The sequence below is a fragment of the Bubalus bubalis genome, chromosome 13, assembly GCF_019923935.1.
Source record: "Bubalus bubalis isolate 160015118507 breed Murrah chromosome 13, NDDB_SH_1, whole genome shotgun sequence".
Taxonomy (NCBI): Eukaryota; Metazoa; Chordata; class Mammalia; order Artiodactyla; family Bovidae; genus Bubalus; species Bubalus bubalis.
In genome coordinates this window covers 35,247,978-35,266,959 of record NC_059169.1, presented here as the reverse complement: position 1 = coordinate 35,266,959, position 18,982 = coordinate 35,247,978, and the positions used below count along the sequence as shown (strand labels likewise).

The 18,982-nt window shown below is 39.7% G+C and overlaps 1 protein-coding gene across 19 annotated transcripts in view; it reads right to left on the bottom strand.

Annotated features, from left to right (window-relative positions):
• The window catches only part of RBM26 (RNA binding motif protein 26), a 79,857-nt gene extending 66,972 nt beyond the window's left edge, over nt 1-12,885 (bottom strand). For 7 of the 19 annotated variants that reach the window (XM_025262697.3, XM_025262695.3, XM_025262698.3 and 4 more), the window contains exon 1: nt 12,371-12,882. In XM_025262697.3, coding sequence (XP_025118482.1) covers nt 12,371-12,441 — 71 coding nt within the window. In that variant the 5' untranslated portion in view covers nt 12,442-12,882. Of the gene's footprint in view, nt 1-897; nt 968-12,370 lie in introns of all 19 variants that reach the window. The other 12 variants (XM_044927176.2, XM_044927186.2, XM_044927178.2 and 9 more) reach the window with 6 other exon arrangements.
• Between the last annotated feature and the right edge of the window lie 6,097 nt (nt 12,886-18,982).

The window sequence follows — 18,982 nt, the reverse complement described above, 5'->3', positions numbered from 1 at the left end:
AAGCACGTGATCATTTCGATCAATGTAGACAAAGATTTGACAATTCTTTACCTTTTCATGACAAATCACTCTGCAAATTAAGAACAGAAGAGAATTTCCTCAATCTGGTAAAAGGCAATTATAAAAAAACCTAGCACTAACATCAGTTAATACTGAAACACTAGGTCTCTTTCCCCTAAGACTTGGACAAAACAAGGATGTCAACTCTTAGACCACTTCAATTTAACTTGCACTGTTGTTCCTAACCTATACAATAAGAAATGAAAAAATTTTTTTAAATCAGAAAGTAAAACTATCACAGATAACATGACTGATAAATTTCAAAGGATCTATAAAATAGCTACTGTAAATAATAAGGGTACTTAGTTGCAAAATACAAGGTCAATATGTAAATATCAATCATATTTCTATAAATAACAATAAAATTTGAAAAATGATCCTCTTTCTTCTAAAATTGATCTCTACATTCAACTCAATCCCTATCAACAATCAACACAGGCCTTCTCGCAGAAACTGAAACACTGACTCTCACCTTTATAGGGAAATGAATCCAGTATAACCCAGACAATTTTTCAAAAGGATAAACTAGGAGGATTTACATAACCTGATTTCAAAATTTATAAAGTTATTTAGACAGTGTGGTATAAGCATCAGAATACATACATATCACTGGACCAAGATAGAGTCCAGAAATAGACTCATATATACAGTTAATTATCAACCAACATGCCAAATATCAGTGGACCAAGACAGAGTTCAGAAACAGACTTATAAGTACAGTTAATTATCAAACAACAAGCCAAGTCATCCAATAGGAAAGTCTTTTTTAGGGACCATTTATGGAAAAATTAACAATATACTTATTTTAAAAACAGATAAAAGAGCCACTGGCCCTACCTCATTCCATATGCACTTCTGGTTTTTCGTTTCTTGACTCCAAACAGCCTTGAGCCAGGGCAGCCAGTCCCTGTCAGGGAGAGTCCTCCTGAGTTCCCCAGAACGACATGAGCTCTGGCAGGTGCTGGGGACTCGGGGAAGAGGCTGCTCCTGGGCAGAGTCAATCTGCCACTGAAACAGACTACTGGGCTGGCTTGCCAAAACTGTTAATAAACACAAGTTTGTGTGCCTGATGGACACACACGTAGGCCAAACAAGCCTAAATGTCAGAGTTTGGAGCAGAGAAACAATTATTACAGGGCCAAGTAAGAACAGGTGGCTTGTCTGAATGCCTCCATATACATTATTTTAAAAATTTATTTGAGATGAATGGACCTAAACCTACCAAGAGGCAGAAAATTTCTAGAACATATAATGTCTTTATGATCTTGGAGGAGATAAAGACTTGTTAGACATAACCACAAAACAAAAATAAATTGGACTTAATAAAAATAAAAATTTCTGCCCACAAAATGACATAATTATATAGTAGTCCCCCCTTATCCACAGGGCTTCCCAGGTGGCTCAGTAGTAAAGAATCCACCTGCACTGCTGGAGACATGGGTTTGATCCCTGGCTTGGGAAGACCCCTGAAGAAGGAAATGGCAACCCACTCCAGTTTTCTTGCCTGGAAAATCCCATGGACACAGGAGCCTGGGGGCCTACAGTCCACGAGGTCACGAGTCGGACACGACTGAGCAACTGCACGCACACCTTATCCACGGTGGAAATACATTTCAAAACACCCAGTGGATGCTTGAAACCACAGATACACCCTACTATACACTAAGTTTTTTCCCACACAGGGATGTGTGTATGCTAAGTCGCTTCAGTTGTGTACAACTCTGAGACCCTAGGGACTGTAGCCCACCAGGCTCCTCTGTCTATGGGATTCCCCAGGCAAGAATACTGGAGTGGGTTGCCGTGCCCTCCTCTAGAGGATCTTCCCGACCCAGGGATCAAATCCACATCTGTGTCCTGCATTGGCAGGTGGGTTCTTTACCACTAGCACCACCTGGGAAACCCAAGAATACCCAAGTGGTTGCCATTTCCTTCTCCAGGGGATCTTCCCCACCCAGGGATGGAACCCAGGTCTCCTGTGCGTCTCCTGCATTGCAGGCAGATTTTTTACCCGCCACTTATACACACATACCTATGAACAAATTAGGTATATAAATTGACACAGTAAGAGATTAACAACAATAATAAAATAGAATAATTATAACTATATACTGTAATAAAATTCATGTGAGTGTAGTGTCGCTTTCTCTCTTCTCCTTTCAAAATACGTTATTGTACAAACTGAAGGCCTTTTCCATCTTAGGTACTTACCACACAGCTGTCAAAACTTTTGCACTTTGAAGTGTGACAGCAAAACTAGAAAGAATTTTTCTCCTTTTTCACAATTTCAGAGACAGACGATTCATTCTTACTATAAATCTCAGCAACTTCAGTACCGAATTTTTTCTTTCCTTATTAAGTTGAGAATTTCCACCTTTTTGTTTAAAGGAAGCACTTTATGGCTTCTCTTTGATATATCCAAACTGCCTGTCACTAATCTTGAGTGCTGCAGTCATAATTAAGCAAAATAAGTTACTTGAACATAAGCACTGCAATATCACGAGAGCAAAGCTGATAACCAGGACAGTTACTAAGTGACAAATGTGTGGGATATGCTGGACAAAGCAATGATTGACATCTTGGGCAGTACAATGCGAGATTTCATCATGTTACTCATAAGAGCATGCAACTTAAAACTTATAAATTGTTTATTTCTGAAATTTTCTATCTAATATTTTTAAACCATAGCTCATCATAGGTAACTGAAACCACAGAAAGCAAAACCACAGATAAGGAGGGACTACTGCACACAAGTCACAGAGGAGGGGAAAAAACCTGTAGGTCATGTATTCTACAGGAATAAAGAGCTCCTAGAAATTGGCACGGAGAAGGCAATGGCACCCCACTCCAGTACTCTTGCCTGGAAAATCCCATGGATAGAGGAGCCTGGAGGGCTGCAGTCCATGGGGTCGCTGAGGGTCGGACACGACTGAATGACTTCACTTTCACTTTTCACTTTCATGCACTGGAGAAGGAAATGGCAACCCACTCCAGTGTTCTTGCCTGGAGAATCCCAGGGACAGGGGAGCCTGGTGGGCTGCCGTCTAGGGGGTCGAACAGAGTCGAACACAACTGAAGCGACTTAGCAGCAGCAGCAGCAGCAGAAATTGGCAATAAGACAGCCCAATTTTAAAAATAAGTAAGACTTAGCCACGGGCTTCCCTTGTGGTTCAGCTAGTAAAGAATCCACCTGCAATGCAAGAGACCTGGGTTTGATCCCTGAGTTAGATCCCCTGGAGAAGGGAAATGCTACCCACTCCAGTATTCTGGCCTGGAGAATTCCATGGACTATACCGCATACAGTCCTGGGATTGCAAAGAGTCGGACATGACTGAGAGACTCGCACTTCACTTCACTTCAGCCACTTTACAAAAGATGTGACAGTCAATAAACACATGAAAAGGTCCTCAATAGTACTATTCATCAGGAAAAAGCAAATTAAAACCATAAAGAGAATTAAACTGTCAGTCCAAAAAAGGTAAGATGTCATTTTATACTCACTATAAAGGTTTAAAAACAACAACAATGAAAAAAAAACTTAACAATACTAAATAATGCTGAGGATATGAAGCAACTGGAACTCTCACAAATCACAGGTAGCAATGTGATATAGTTCAACCACTTTAGAAACAATTTCTAAAGTTTCTTATAATAGAAAACATGCAGCTACCCTATGACCTAGCAAATACGCCTCTAGGTATTTACCCCTCTCCCAAAAGAAAATACTTCCACAACTTGATTAAGAATATTCACAGCAGTCATACTCATAATGCCAATATCAGAGTGGATGTCTTGTTAGAAAGAAAAACTCAGAAAGAGGCACAAGAGAATTTTCCAGAGAAAGTTCTAGATCCTGTTTTATATGGTGATTACATAGGTATATGTAACTGTCAAAACTTATGCAACTGATCTGTTTATGTTAATTACAAACTGACACAAGATAAATACATACACTATGGCTCTATCTGTTCAGCAAATCAATAAACGATGGTTAAATAAATTATGGTATACCCATTACATTAAAATACTATGCAACCTGAAAAAGGGGGGGTATCTCTTATGTATTATATTGAATGACCTCCAATTATAGAAAAAAGGAGAAGAAAAATATATATAACATATTTGTACAAGTGACTGAACACACACACAGACAGAATGTCAGAAAGAACCAACGAGTAACATGTCTCTAATTACTACATCTTTTACACACACACAAAATACTAAATATAACCTCAAGTTAAAAATAAACTTTTACCTATTTCAGAAGTTACCACCTGTAAACTGAAAAAGACTTTTCCACAGAAACAAAGTAGTAGGAAGGTAGTGAATAACTTCAGCAGGAAGCATTTACCATCCACACATTCCTGGGGAGTAAGGAAGCAGGAGGAAGAAAAATTCCTAAAAGCCTACACTTAGCTCAAGTTTTGGTCATTCTCAACACAAACATACCAAACACTAGAAAATATTATTTTCCATTTTGTTACTAATACTATCCCTATACCTGGACTTATGCATATAAAATAATTCATTTAAAAACATTGTAAGCCAAAAAAAGGAATTGCTAAAACAGTAAATGCTAAATGCATTTTAACTATTCATCACTCAGATGGAAAAATCCAATTAAGACTGCAGCAGTAAAATGTGGTAAGAAAGTCATGAAAAATATTTTAGCCAATATAGCTATAAAATTCATCAGACTAGAATTACCATAATTTTTTGTGCAGCTCTATGGAGCTAAGAAATCTTGCATATAGCAGCATTCACATACTTTAATGAGTACATGCTAATATTTCTGTGTCCTTTCCCTCTTAAAAAAAAAAAAAGAAAAATCTGAGTCTTTAGTTAATTTGAAAGTGCTGTAAGGTAAAAATAAAATGAAACAGACCCAGAGATTAGTAAATCTTCAAAGTGCTCACATATCTGCTTTTCCGAAACAGTTTTATACAAATGCCTTTCTCTCTCCTTAGATCATGGGTGCACAAAGTAGAAATTTCAACTAATGCATTTGAAACCCAGGTGTACACCCGCCACAAGGCACTGTGCTGGGTGCTATCCAGAGAACACTTAACATTTTGAGTTTATTTCCAAGGACCTTAGACTCTAATAAGAACAGTAAAACAAAAGAATTAACTACTGAACAAGTCTGCAAATGATGAGTTTCAAAAAACTATGCAAACTAGCACTAAGAGAGGAGCCTCATGGAAGAGTCACTGATTTCAACTGGACAGATAAATGGCTTTCTGGATGAACTGGAATTGCAATGGACCTTTGATTTCAACATATATAAAAGAAACCAAGATAGGCATTACATCACAATACACAGCAAAACTCTGGAATAGAAATGTCTTGTCATTAATCCTGTCTCTTATCATTTATTAGCTATGAATGAAGTATATTACTTAAACTTCCTAAGAGTGAATTTCTTCTTCATCTTTAAAATTGGGATAACAGAACCCAGCTCACACACAATGAATGCACAAACATTAGCAAATAGTAAGGACTCAATTAATGTTACCTTCTACATAAAGTTGGGGGAGAAAGGACAGTATAAACTATGTGATAGAGAAGCAGAATGTAAAGTTCAGCTTTTGTTGAAATTAAGACTTACAACGTAAAAAGTAGGAAGATATAAACTGGAAAGATAATTTGAAACAGACATTAGAGTTCTGAAAGTCAAGTTAAGAAGTATGCAATTGATTATTTAGAAGTGCTGAAGATTTTGATCACACAATACAATAAAAAAGCTGGGTATCCAGGCTAAAAGAACTCCAAATGAGAAAAAGACTGGAGATAGGGAGGTTTGTTAGAAAACAAACTGCAGTGGTTTAGATAAGGAGTGCAGGGTTCCCTACTGACCACTGTCATTAGTAAGAATTATTAAAAGAAAAAGACAGAACCCAATGATTAACTGAATTGGGGGAAAGGAATGAAGGGAGAAGCCAAAAAAATACAAGTTCAAGCCCAAATAATTTGGAAAAATGAAACGGAAATAAGTGAATATTTTATTTTCAGAAACATACAGTGGTTTGAAGTTCAGGTGGAAAGGATCAGGCACAGAGCTAGCAATCAGAGTTTCAGAGTATAAAACTTTGAAGCAATTAAGCCTAGACATACCTATGAGAAAAATAAATGCTTACAGGTACTCTTGAAAAAGCTCTAAAATTCAAATATGTATATGCAATATCCTGGGGAAGGGAGTCTTTAATCAAACTTTCAAAGCAACTACAACACACACACAGTTTTTAAAACCACTGGCACGTATTACAATAGAAACCATCCATAGGAATGAATGTGAATAAAGGGTTAGGAGTGGTAATGAATAAGAAAAAGGAGTCATCGGAACAGAACAAAGAAAAATACAATTCAAAGGCAGGAAAAAGAGCTTAAGGAGATAGGACTGATTTGTGAGAAAGAGAACCAAAATATTAGGGATCTAAGTCATGAGAAGTTTAAAGAAAAAAAAAAAGCAGCTATCAACACTGTCTAATGTCATACACAGAGGTCAAAGAACTAAAATTTCTATAAGTCTTTACATTTAATAAACAAATTCAATGGTAACACTGGGGTAAGCAATTTCGGTTGAACATGAGTTTAACTATTGTTAAGGCATTAAGAAGTAAATGGTTGGGGACAAATGAGTGAAAAATTAAAGGCTGACTACTATTTCAAGAATTAACAGTGACAGGAAAAGAAAGCTAGTGTGAAAATGACTAGAAGTAGGATTTAATTCTTTGTTTTGTTTTTTGCTGAGCTTAAGGAATTAGAGACTGACTATACCCAAAAGGGTCTGCAGAAAATGAAAGATCAAAGGAGGGGAAGAGTAAATAAAATTCAGAAACAAAAAGATCACCTTTCAGTTCTTCCTATAAAACAAAAATAAATTTTAATGTGGTGAGAAAGGTATAGTACTAAGTGTGGGTAAAGGAGAAATGACTACAAAACTCTAGGTTTCTGTCTTAGACTCTAAAGCACTGATAATCACAATGCCTAAGAACTTTGTTCCTTTACAATAGCAGCTGCTGCTGCTGCTGCTGCTGCTAAGTCGCTTCAGTCATGTCAGACTCTGAGCGACCCCATGGACTGCAGCCCACCAAGCTCTTCCGTCCATGGGATTTTCCAGGCAAGAGTACTGGAGTGGGGTGCCATTGCCTTCTCCACAATAGCAGCTACTACTACAAAAATCTAATAGTAAAAAAAGTACACATACAGAGGCACACACATAGGGGAGGAGGAAAGGATACACTACATTATGTTGTAGTAAGCTAAGAACAAGGCTCCAGAGTCAAAATATTGAGTCTAAATCACTGTTCAGTCACAAGTAAGATGTGTGACTCTGGGCAAGTATCTTAACTTCATGCTTCAGTACCTCAGGTGTCATCACTTGCAAAATGGAGGTAACAGTATTTACCTCATAGAACTTGAAAGTAATACAAAGGTTTAACAATGTATACAAATGTTAACAGTAGCAATAATAGCAATGTAACCTGTGTTTAATCAAACTGGTATTTAAGATCAATACAGTGTAACTGTTGTACTTGTATCTTCCTTATTACTGTAGCATTGTGAACCTTATCAAACTTTTTTGACTTGTCACAGCTGTTGTAATCTGGTCTGTTTTCTATGTTGTCAGCAGTAGATAATATAGCTTTAAAATACCTTGGACTTGAGAGCAGATAACTTATTTAATGTTTTCCCCTGGTAACTGTTGCTAAAGAGTTAGGCATTAAATACTATATTTGTCTTAAACTTTAAGCTAAAAATTTGGTTAGAGATAAAAGAGGAGGAAAAGGTCAAAATGAGTGAAAGAAACCTAAGCAGACTGAAATAATGCCTGCCTGTTAAGAGTGAGCTCCCCAGATTGCACAGCAGGTACTCTTTGTATTTCAGAACATTCCCTTTGGGTAAATGCTTTTTTCACTGCTTTTATATATATATATATATCTCCTGGGAGTTGGGGGGAAGGGGCTGGGCTCTTAAAAATATGTCTCATTTAATTCTTTCACCTACAGAAATAGGTATAATTCTTCCTATCATACTAACAAGGAAAAGGGAGGTTCACTTGCCTGTTGGCAGAGCTGAGAGATCTGAACACTGGTCTACGTGGACACAAAAAGGTTTTCTTTCCACTACACAACGGTACCTCCACAGCACGACCTAGTAGCAGCACAAAATGAGGCATTCTGCTCTTCACTACTAAGTTCAACAAAACTTGGGCACGTCATTAAGTCTCTCTCAATTTTATTTTTGGAAAAACTAAGGGGTTTGATTGGAGAAGGCAATGGCACCCTACTCCAGCACTCTTGCCTGGAAAATCCCATGGACGGAGGAGCCTGATGGGCCGCAGTCCATGGGGTCGCTAAGAGTCGGACACAACTGAGCGACTTCACTTTCACTTTTCACTCTCATGCATTGGAGAAGGAAATGGCAATCGACTCCAGTGTTCTTGCCTGGAGAGTCCCAGGGACGGGGGAGCCTGGTGGGCTTCCGTCTATGGAGTCGCACAGAGTCGAACACAACCGAAGCCACTTAGCAGCAGCAGCAGCAGCAGCAAGGGGTTTGATTAGATCTTGAGGTTTCCCTTAAACTGAAAATAATCCATGATTTTATTAAATCACATTTAGTGATACGTAAACTCACAAAAAGTTTTAAAATACAGCAGAAAATCTTTTGTTTAAAAAACAAAAAAACATCAAAAGAGAGCTTAATGTTATGAAAAAGAAATCAATGATACAGGAAAGACCAACATCTATTTTATTTTATTATAAGCATGTATGACTAAGCAAATGTTTTGGAGAACAAAAACATCATGTATTTCAAGATGATAATTTTAACACATATGTTTTCAATAAATTATGAAAAAGAAAACTTGGAATCCTGATATACCTACAGACCTTATAATCAAATAAAATACAGATTTACCAACTTCTATTTCATGTTGAAACTGCAACCAGGTTGACTCCCCACCCCATCCCCCCAAATGTCCATCTGAAAACTCTTCTCCCCCAAAACCCTTCACTGGCTTCCCACTATCCTTCAATGACATCCCAAATCCTTAACATGACTCAACAGTCTCGTGCAATCTGGCTCCTGTCTCAGGAGCTATCTGCCGCTGTGGTTCCCCTGGCTCTTTTTTTCACCTTTCCTTCCGTCATTTTAGGGTCATCATACGATCTGCCCTCAAAAACCTTGCTGTTACAACTCTCCATTCCCATCCTTTTGCCCCAACAAACTACTCATCCTTCCTTGTTGAGATGAAATACTGTCAGGCAACAAAAGTCTTTCCAGATGTTCCAGACATATATTTTCATAGCACTCTGGATTCATCATGCTCACCAGTCTTATAGTTACTTGTTTAACATCTGTCTTCCCTGGTAAACAATATGAAGATGGTCATTTCATGTCATGTTTCCTACCGTTTCACCAATATCTTAACACACTGTTTAGCACAGAGGAGATTAAGTGCTCAATAAATACTTACTGAATTAATACATTTAAACTACAAGGCAGGTCCAAAACCATGAGATACTTTACTAGCACAAATAGGTTAAAAGTTCTATACAAATTTCAAGTTCTGTCTTCATATGGTCCTGCCTCAAATAGATGCCTCAAATTTGGCCAAAAAAAAAAAAGAAAAAATCTCTTTAGATAACAAACACATCTTAAAGTTTCACAAAACCAAGGTTAGAAACCATAGGTCTTAAATAACTGGAATCAGCTTTAAAAGTCATCTAAAAGAATTCCCCTGAAGTGCAGTTAAAGGGACAGGAACTTGGATACGCATTCAATTTTACCACAGCAGTGTACTTTACAAAAGGACCAATCCCAGCTCCTCCCACTGTCTAGGTTCTACAAGCAGTGCCTTATTCCAGCAGTAAAGACTGCAGGGCTACAGTCATCTGAGTATGCTACATGATACCTGAATATGCTTTATTAAAACTACGAAAAAAAATTACAAGCAAACACACTAATCAGCTATAAATAATCTCTTCAATAAGAAGAAAAAATGGTAATAAAACTAAGTAATTTGAGAACTGAAGGCTTATACAAGGAAATGCTATTTTAACGCAAAACATTCTAAGTTTTCTGTTCACCTAACATTTACTGAGTGCTAATTACAAACCAGACAGTGTTCAAAGATTTTCTTAATACATATTCATTATTTCCTCCCTCTCAGACACGAGGAAGCGGAGGCACTGAGCTAAGTTACTTACCCAATATCATACAGCAGGTGAGTGGTGGAGACAGAATTCAAAGGCAGCCATTCTGGCTCCACGGTCTCAACAACTATACTCTACTACTGCCCACTCTCTCCAACCCATTGAAACAGGGCTTCTATCTGCACCATCCTGCTCCAGTGAAACTTTTCAACAAGTTCACCAATGACTTCTCCCTTGCCAACATAAGGGCCCCTCTGTCTTCATTTTATCCATTATGCAGTATCCCATTAAGGTGACAACCTTCCTCTTTTGTTATACATCTCTTTCATTAGTGACATACATCCCACTTTTCTTCCAACCTCAGACCTGAACTCTCTTCTTTTCCCTATTTACACGTTCTTCCTCAGAAACTTCCAGTCTCATGACTTTAAACACTACCCGCATGAATGCAAGTATCTCCACTCTTGGCCTGAGTTCTAGACGCATACCCAACTACCTATTTCATATCTCACTTAGATGTATAACAAACACTTTCTACTTACTGGTTAAAATTAACCTTCTCCCCTCAAACAGTTCTCTCCAAGCCTCCTCAACCAACACACATTCAGTTGCTTAGACTAACTTCTTAGTCATCAGTCACCCTTGATCTTCCTTTCCCTTATCTCTCACATACAATCCAGCAACAAGTCCCACCAGATCTATTTATTAAACATATTTGTCTCCACTCTCACTCTAATGCAAACATCTACAGCTTGGCCTACAACTTCCTTCAGCATGGTCCCCTTATTTCTATTCTTGATCCCATAATCTCTACAAAGTAGGCAGAGTTTTAAAACAAAGTCAATCTCTGCCTGCTTTAAATCATCTAAAGTCTTCCCATTAGATTTTAAGTAAAATCCTAGCTCTTGACTATAGCCTAGAAGAGTCTACATTATTTGGCCCCTTCCTACTTCTCCAACTTCACCTCTTTCCTTTTGTTCCCTCTTCACAAGATTCTCTGCAGCCACAACAGCCTTTCTCTTCCCCATCGAACCATGATCATTTCCGCTACAGGGCCTTTGCACTTGTCATTCCTTCTGGAAGGAGCATTGTCTTCCCAGACTTTCACACAGTTCCTTCTCCTCCTCAGGGGTTGCTGCACTGTCACCTCCTCTGAGAGGCCTTGTTGACACTATTTTACATGATCCTCTAGTATTACTGTCACGACTCTTTACTACCTGAAGTTAGCTTGTTTACTTTTCTATTATGCCTTGTCGATTTTGGAATTTAAAAACTCTAGCCCCAATGCCTCCCACAGTACATAGAAGGCGTTTAATAAATCTATTAAATAAGTGGATATTCTGCATTGCACTTTAAATTGTTTATTGTAAATCAATCAATTTTGATCAAAACACTTGGCCCATATTTTTTATGTATTAAAAGGTAAACCCTTAAAATTCAATTGTTCCAATCTAAGACATTTCAGCACTTCGAAGCACCCCCCCCCCCCAACACACACACACACACACACACACACACACACACACACACGAGTACACCCATAGGATTCTACTTAAAACTGCCAAACAATCCATATGGTTAGATTGCATTTTCTACCTCCAAGCGAACAAACGTGCAGAAATGAGAAAGGGAAATTTTACTGGGCACCTTAGCACCTGTTACATTTTCAATCAGTTAAGAGCCAGACAGCACATGGCAGACACGGCCTTTCTTTCAGAGACGGTATTTAGGTAAAATATGAGTGGGCTGGGCGAGAACTGTTCTACATCCCTAAAAAGAGCTGTTCACTTCATTTAAAAAAAAAAGCGAAGTAAAACAGTCTACTGAACAGATCATGCACGAGTTCGCCAAAAGAAACCGACCTGGGGGCCCTCGACAAATAACGAGTTGTGTGTTTAGGCTGGGGTCGATCTACAAATAACGGGAAAACAACAGAAGAGCCATCGGTTTAAAAACCAACTCAGCGATGAGGTAAATCAGCTCAGGCTCCCAGGCGTATTCTGAACCTGGGAACGAAGGTGGCGGAGGAGGAGAAAACACAGAGCCTGGGACCTCAATTCACTGCTTCGGCCTCCACGGCAGGCACTTAAAGCAACTGGGAGTCCACCTATCTCCCCCTTCCATCCCTGCAAGTAAAATAGCTCCCGAATACTCACATGGGCTCGAGAGTCTTGCTGAGCCAGGACTTGAGTGCCTCGAAGTTTTCAATGATCATTTTAGAAACCATCCACAGCGGCCCCGAGGCCCGTCACACTCCTCCGCCCGCCCAGGTCGCGGCCGCTACAGCCGCCGCTGCCCCCGCCCCCTACTCCGCGCGCCGCCCGCGTGGGCCGCGGTGGGAGGCGCCGGTGGCAGGTTCCCGCGAGCCCGGATCGGCGAACAGCTCCGCGGGGACCGCCGTAGGCCGCGAGTCCACGGGGTGCCAAAGGCTCCCCCTCCCCGGACCCCGGCCCCGGCTGAGGCAGCAACGGTTTGCCCGGGCCCTCCCCCTTCCCTCCACCCCAGCCAATCTTCCTGGACCTGAGCGCGACACGCGCCTAAACACGGGCTTGCCCTCAGCCCTGAAACCAGGTGCTTGCTGGCAACGCAGAAGAGGAAAAAGTGAAGAAAGCGAAAACGAAGGACAGCTGAATGGGAACGATTCGGGGGGTCTTCCCGGCTCCCAGCACCCCCAAGAAGATGGCTGCCGATAAATCTCGCGAGAATTGATGAAATCTCGCGGTGACTCCCGGAGCCTGCTGGGAAGAGACGTAAGTTTTTTGTTTTTTTGTTTTTTTTTTTTTTTCCGGAGTGCACGCTGGGCAAGTGTGGCGAGTCTTGCTTATTTGTCTGGCTCGTGGGCCTTGTGCTTTTCCACGCTTTGGTCTTGCTAAGGAGTAAAGACTTTATTTCTTTACTAGGAGGGAAAGGCTGTTGACTTCAGAATCAGCAGGAACTTCAGCAGCTCGAACTCTATACCAGACTGCGTGGCCCATCGGCTGGAACGACACTGCTACTGGAGCGCTTTCTTGAGAGCATCCGCTCGGATGTGTTGGGACACAGGCGATCAGGGGGTTACAGGTGTGCTGCGCTGTGCTGCCTCCTCCTTTTTTTCCCAGGGTTCTGCAGTACTGTATTCTGGATATGCTGTGCTGTGGACAAGATTGGGAAGAACGGGATGGTCTCATCTAACGCACCGAGACCTCCGGAGGCTTAGTTTTGTCCAAAATTACTCGATTTATGGCAAAACACTATTGATATACTAATGACCTAGGGATTCCTCCAGCCTTTAGTTCTCAAGTAGTTTGTTATTATCCAGTACTTTCAGACTTAACCCCTAGCTAGAAATAAGGGAAGTATTTGTTGTGTTTTTAATTCTATTTAGAACTGATTCAACCAATTCTCTCCATTTAGAACTGATTCAACCCCAGATAGGGAAATGACATAGCACCAAAAGAGAGAGCCTTTCTATCAGCATCCTAAACAAATTACCTTCATTTCTCCTGAGTGGTCAGATAAATTTAATTCCTGCCTCAATTGTTCTATTCGCTGTTACTTACTTCCATTAAGGTACTAGGTGGAACTTTACAAACTGTTTACTGCCTGTAGAAAAATAATTCACAATATAAAGACACTTAAAGTAGATCAGTAAAAAGCTTTTTATGGCAGATGCAATGGTAGACTAAATTGTTACGAACTCTGAGTTTGTAATTTTCTAAAGTGTTCCTTAAGCAATAAGAGGAAAAGATTTGATCAAGTAAGAAAATCAAGACATTTGTAAAATACAGCATGAAAAGTATTTTGCAAATTAGAAGCCAGCTTTTGATTAACCAGAGTGTTGATGAAAGTGATTTAGCCAGATGAAGCAAGCTGAATGCAAAGTGGCAATTATTGTGTGTTTCCACTTACATGAGGTACCTAGAGTAGGCAAACCCCTAGAGACAGAAAAATAGAATGTTAGTTGCCAGGAGCAAGAGGGACAGGGGAGAATGTGAAATTATTTTTTAATGAGTAAAGAATTTCAGTTTGGAATGGCAAAAAGGTTCTCAAGATAGGTGGTGTTGATGGTCACACAACAGTGTGAATTGTGAGTTCAGTTCAGTTCTGTCGCTCAGTCGTATCCAACTCTTTGGGATCCCATGGACTGCAGCACACCAGGCTTCCCTGTCCATTTCCAACTCCTGGAGCTTGTTCAAACTCATGTCCGTTGAGTCAGTGATGCCATCCAACCATCTCATCCTCTGTCGTCCCCTTCTCCCACCTTCAAGCATCAGGGTCTTTTCAAATGTGTCAGTTCTTCGCATCAGATGGCCAAAGTATTTCAGTTTCAGATTCAGCATCAGTCCTTCCAATGAATATTCGGGACTGATTTCCTTTAGGATTGAGTGGTTTGATATCCTTGCAGTCCAAGGGACTTTCAAGAGTCTTCCCCAACACCACAATTAGAAAGCATCAGTTTTTCAGTGCTGAGTATTCTTTATGGTCCAACTCTCACTCCATTCATGACTGCTGGAAAAACCATAGCTTTAACTAGACGGACCTTTGCCGGCGAAGGAATGTCTCTGCTTGTTAATATGCTGTCTAGGTTGGTCATAGCATTTCTTCCAAGGAGCAAGCGTCTTTGAATTTCATGGCTGCTGTCACCATCTGCAGTGATTTTGGAGCCCAAGAAAATAAAGTCTGTCCTTGTTTCCATTGTTTCCCCATCTATTTGCCATGGAGTGATAGGACCAGATGCCATGGTCTTCATTTTTTGAATGTTGAGTTTTAAGCCAGCTTCTGCTTTTCCTATTTCACTTTTATCAAGAGGCTCTTTAGTTCCTCTTGAATTGTGAACTGTTCACTTAAAAATGGTTAAAATGATAATTTTTTAATATTTGCCACAATAAAAAATGATTTGTAAATTTAATATTGCTAGGGAAAATGTAAAATCCTAATTGTTTAGTCTGTTGTTTAGTAGCCTTGCCACAGGCTGACTCCACCAGTGTTTTCAATCTCATCACCAACTGTTGAGTCTTCTGTTAAATGCTATATATTCCTGGCAAACTGATTATTCACTGTTCAGGGAATGCTTCCACTTAACTTCTTTCTCTGGCTACCCAAACCTTGCCCACCCTTCTCTTTCGATTATCACTGCTGCTATTATTTTTTAACCTTCTCTTATTTTTCCTAAACAATAGTAACAGCCTTTTAATTTCTCTGCTCTTAGCTGCCCTCATATCAGTCCAGCTTCAATGCCTTCATCGCCATTACTTTTAATAGCAATCTTTGTAAAATGTGGATTTAATCATGTCACTTCCCTGCTTAAAATCTGTCTCAACTTCCATATTGTCTTCAGGATAAAAATCTAAAATTCATAAATATTTATAAAAGACCTCTTATAGTCAAAACCTTCCTATATGCCTTAGAAACTTCTTTCACTGCTTTTCAGTCTTTGCTCCAGCCACCCAACTATTTCATGTTCCTTGAAAAAAAGGTGTATTCTCTCACTAAAGTGATCCATTGCAAAATGTTTCCCTCCCTTGCACTTGAACCCTACTCATCCATCAAAATTCAGGGCATACAGCAAGCATCACCTTCAGAAAACCATCCTTGACCTCCCTGCTCTAAAGCAGGAGTCCCTCTTAGGCTTTATCACATCAGCCTGTACTTCTGTCTATTGTAACAGTCATTGCTTTATTTTTGCAATTATCTGATTATCTGTTCATTAGTAGACTAGGTTTTCAATCTCCTATTCCATCTCCAGCCTTTGATATATAGAGTCAGTTCTCAATTTGTTAAATTAATCAGTTACAGCCTTGCTACTTCCATGAAACCTTCCCTGAACAGTGTAACTGATCGCAATCTCAGCAATCTCTTACTCCTCTTAACAGTTACCGTGCTTGTTGCAATAACTTACAGTGCTTGTTACCCCTCCACAAGGAGTCATCAGTGCTTCCTAGCATGATTCTCTTTCTTAACCACTGTTTATCCCTCATCAGTTCAGTGCTTCATCTTTGGCTTTGTCTTCTAATTAGCTAATTAGCTAATTCATAGTTAGCTAATGTAATAATCAGTGCAACTGAGAAAAGACTAAAACAACCGCCATAGACTACTTTCTCTATTCAATAACAACACTTGCAGTATTAGGTTACCTACTTAACATTTTCCAGCACACCGTGTTCCTTCAAAGCCCTGTGACTTTGTTAGTGCTGTTCCTTTTGCTTAGAATGACTCCTCACTGCTGAAATACCAGATAGCTGAGGCAAATGTTGCCTCTTGGTTCTTACCTGTAGTGTGTGTGTGTGTGTGTGTGTGAGTCGCTCAGGTGTGTCCGACTTTTTGCGACCCCAAGGACTATAGCCCACCAGATTTCTTTGTCCATGGGATTCTCTGGGCAAAATTACTGGAGTGGATTGCCGTTCCCTTCTCCAGAGGATCTTCCCGACCCAGAGATCAAACCCTGGTCTCCTGCATTGCAGGCAGGTTCTTTACCATTTGAGCTACAGGGAAGTCCTGTAGAATAGGAGTTAAAACAGTTTAAAAAATAGACAGTTTTTCTTCTGTCTGCCTAATAGAATATGAGTTCTTTAAGAGGACTCATAATCTAGGACTAGGACTCAAGTTTATTCCTCTCTGTTCTTTCTGCACTTAGCATAGTGTCTGGAACTCAAAACTGTTGAAGGATATAGGAAGGAAGTAGAGCAGGGGAAATATTTTTGATAGGTAGGTCATAATGATATATCTCCTGGTAGACCTGCATCTCCTTATAATTTACTTAACTGCCCTGATCCTAGGAATAGTCTCTGGAGTATACTTAACTCCTCCTTAGGTTCATCTAGTTCTCTCCCAGCTGATGGAGACAATCTTATTATCAGTGGTGCTTCAGGAGTTTTGCTTAAAAATTTAGCCTGTGTTTCACCATCACAAAGATTTTCTGTATTTTTTTCTTCTATTTCTTTTATATTCATTACTTTTTCCAGAGAATCACTTTTAGATGTTTATTCTGTCTGGAATACATTTCTTTATTTGACGTACTGGGGGGATCTAGCCTATTTTTTCTTCAAACAGCAAGCCAGTTTTTGTCTGTGATTCTACTCAACAGTCTCTCCCTTCCCCATCAATTTTCGATGCCACCTTTAACCTTTATCATATATGCATATTTCCATTTATGTATAACTCTGGTTCTGACCTCTTCTTCAGTTGGTCTCTGTCCATGACTGTGCCAGTTCCTGGAGAAGGAAATGGCAACCCACTCCAGTGTTCTTGCCTAGAGAATCCCAGGGACGGGGGAGCCTGGTGGGCTGCCGTCTATGGGGTCGCACAGAGTTGGACACGACTGAAGTGACTTAGCAGCAGCAGCAGCAGCAGCATGCCAGTTCCATGTTGTCTTTATAGACTATCTTACTGCGTAACAGGGAAAATCCTTCCCCTTTGCACTTCTCTTTCAAATTTGACTTAGACTTAGCTAAACGTGAACTCTTGGTCTTCCAAATACTTCTTAGGGCAAGATTATTGAGCTTAGCAAAAAAGAAAAAAATCCTTCATTGAATTTATTGAGTAATTTGGGTTGGCATTCTATGTGAGGCAGTCACAGAGGTACGTTGCTCAGATCTGCCTTTGAGAAAGGACTCACACCCAACTGCAAGGCATGTAGTTAGCTGACATTCTTCAGTTAATTTCTTCTGGATTCACCTCAGCTTTCAAGCTGAAATTACACTATTCTCAGGACTACCTCTCTCTCCCATGCCCATCCTCAGCTAAAGACAGTAAGGTGTAGGATAAAGACATATTCAACATTAGGATGCCAGGGGCTTTGTCAGTCCTGCATGGCAGTCTGATGACTCCCCTCCCCAATACAACTGCCTCCCTTTCTCTTTCACAAACGCTATTCTTCAATAAACCTTTTGTACTTCTACCTCTGTCTCAACATCTACTTTCCAGAGAACCTAACCTATGACACAAATCATCCAATTCATTCTACTTTTATAATTTTTTTTTTAAATTATAGTTAACAATAAAATCCAACCATCCCTTCTGGCCAATAACTTCTTTGAAACCATCCCTAGCCACCTTAATTTAATATGATCTCTCCCAGGACAAATCGTTTACATTCTAACAAGCATTTTTCTTACCATGGTCATCATTGATTTAGCCCCTATCATTTTATTTTTTACTGCACATGCACTTTAGCCTCTATGGCCTCTTTAGTACTCTGTTTCATCAGTTGCTTCCTTATCTCCCATTTCCACTCTTGTGCTCTATTGAGTCTTTCCAACTTGTCACTCAACAAATGTTTACTGAAGGTCTGCTCAGTTTCAGATATACTACTACTCTTTACTGACAATACAGTGATGAACAAACAGGTATGGTATCTGCTCATGAAGCTTATAGCCAAACTTCAAAAGGGAGACATTTAATGGAAAGTCATATAGGAAAAAAATGTTAATGTTTATAATTAAATTTTAAACTTTAATACAAACTATTTAGGTATTCTGAAAGAGAACATATGAATCATTATAACAGTATCGACTGGAAAGACTCAAGAATAGCTTCTCTTAGGACGTAGTGTTTAAATGGTTAAGAAAGGGAATAATGAGTAGAAGCTAGCCATGTGAAACAAAATAGAGACAGGAACATTCAAGGCAGACATGATAGCTTGTGGGATGGTCCTGAAATAAGGATGAGCTGGATCTGAAAGGAAGACAGAGAAGCGGGAGGGTATCAAGTTAGGGGGAATCATGGTGTATAGGTTAAGTTAGGTAAAGAAGGGCCATGTTAAGATTTTTGAACTAGATTTTATATAAAAC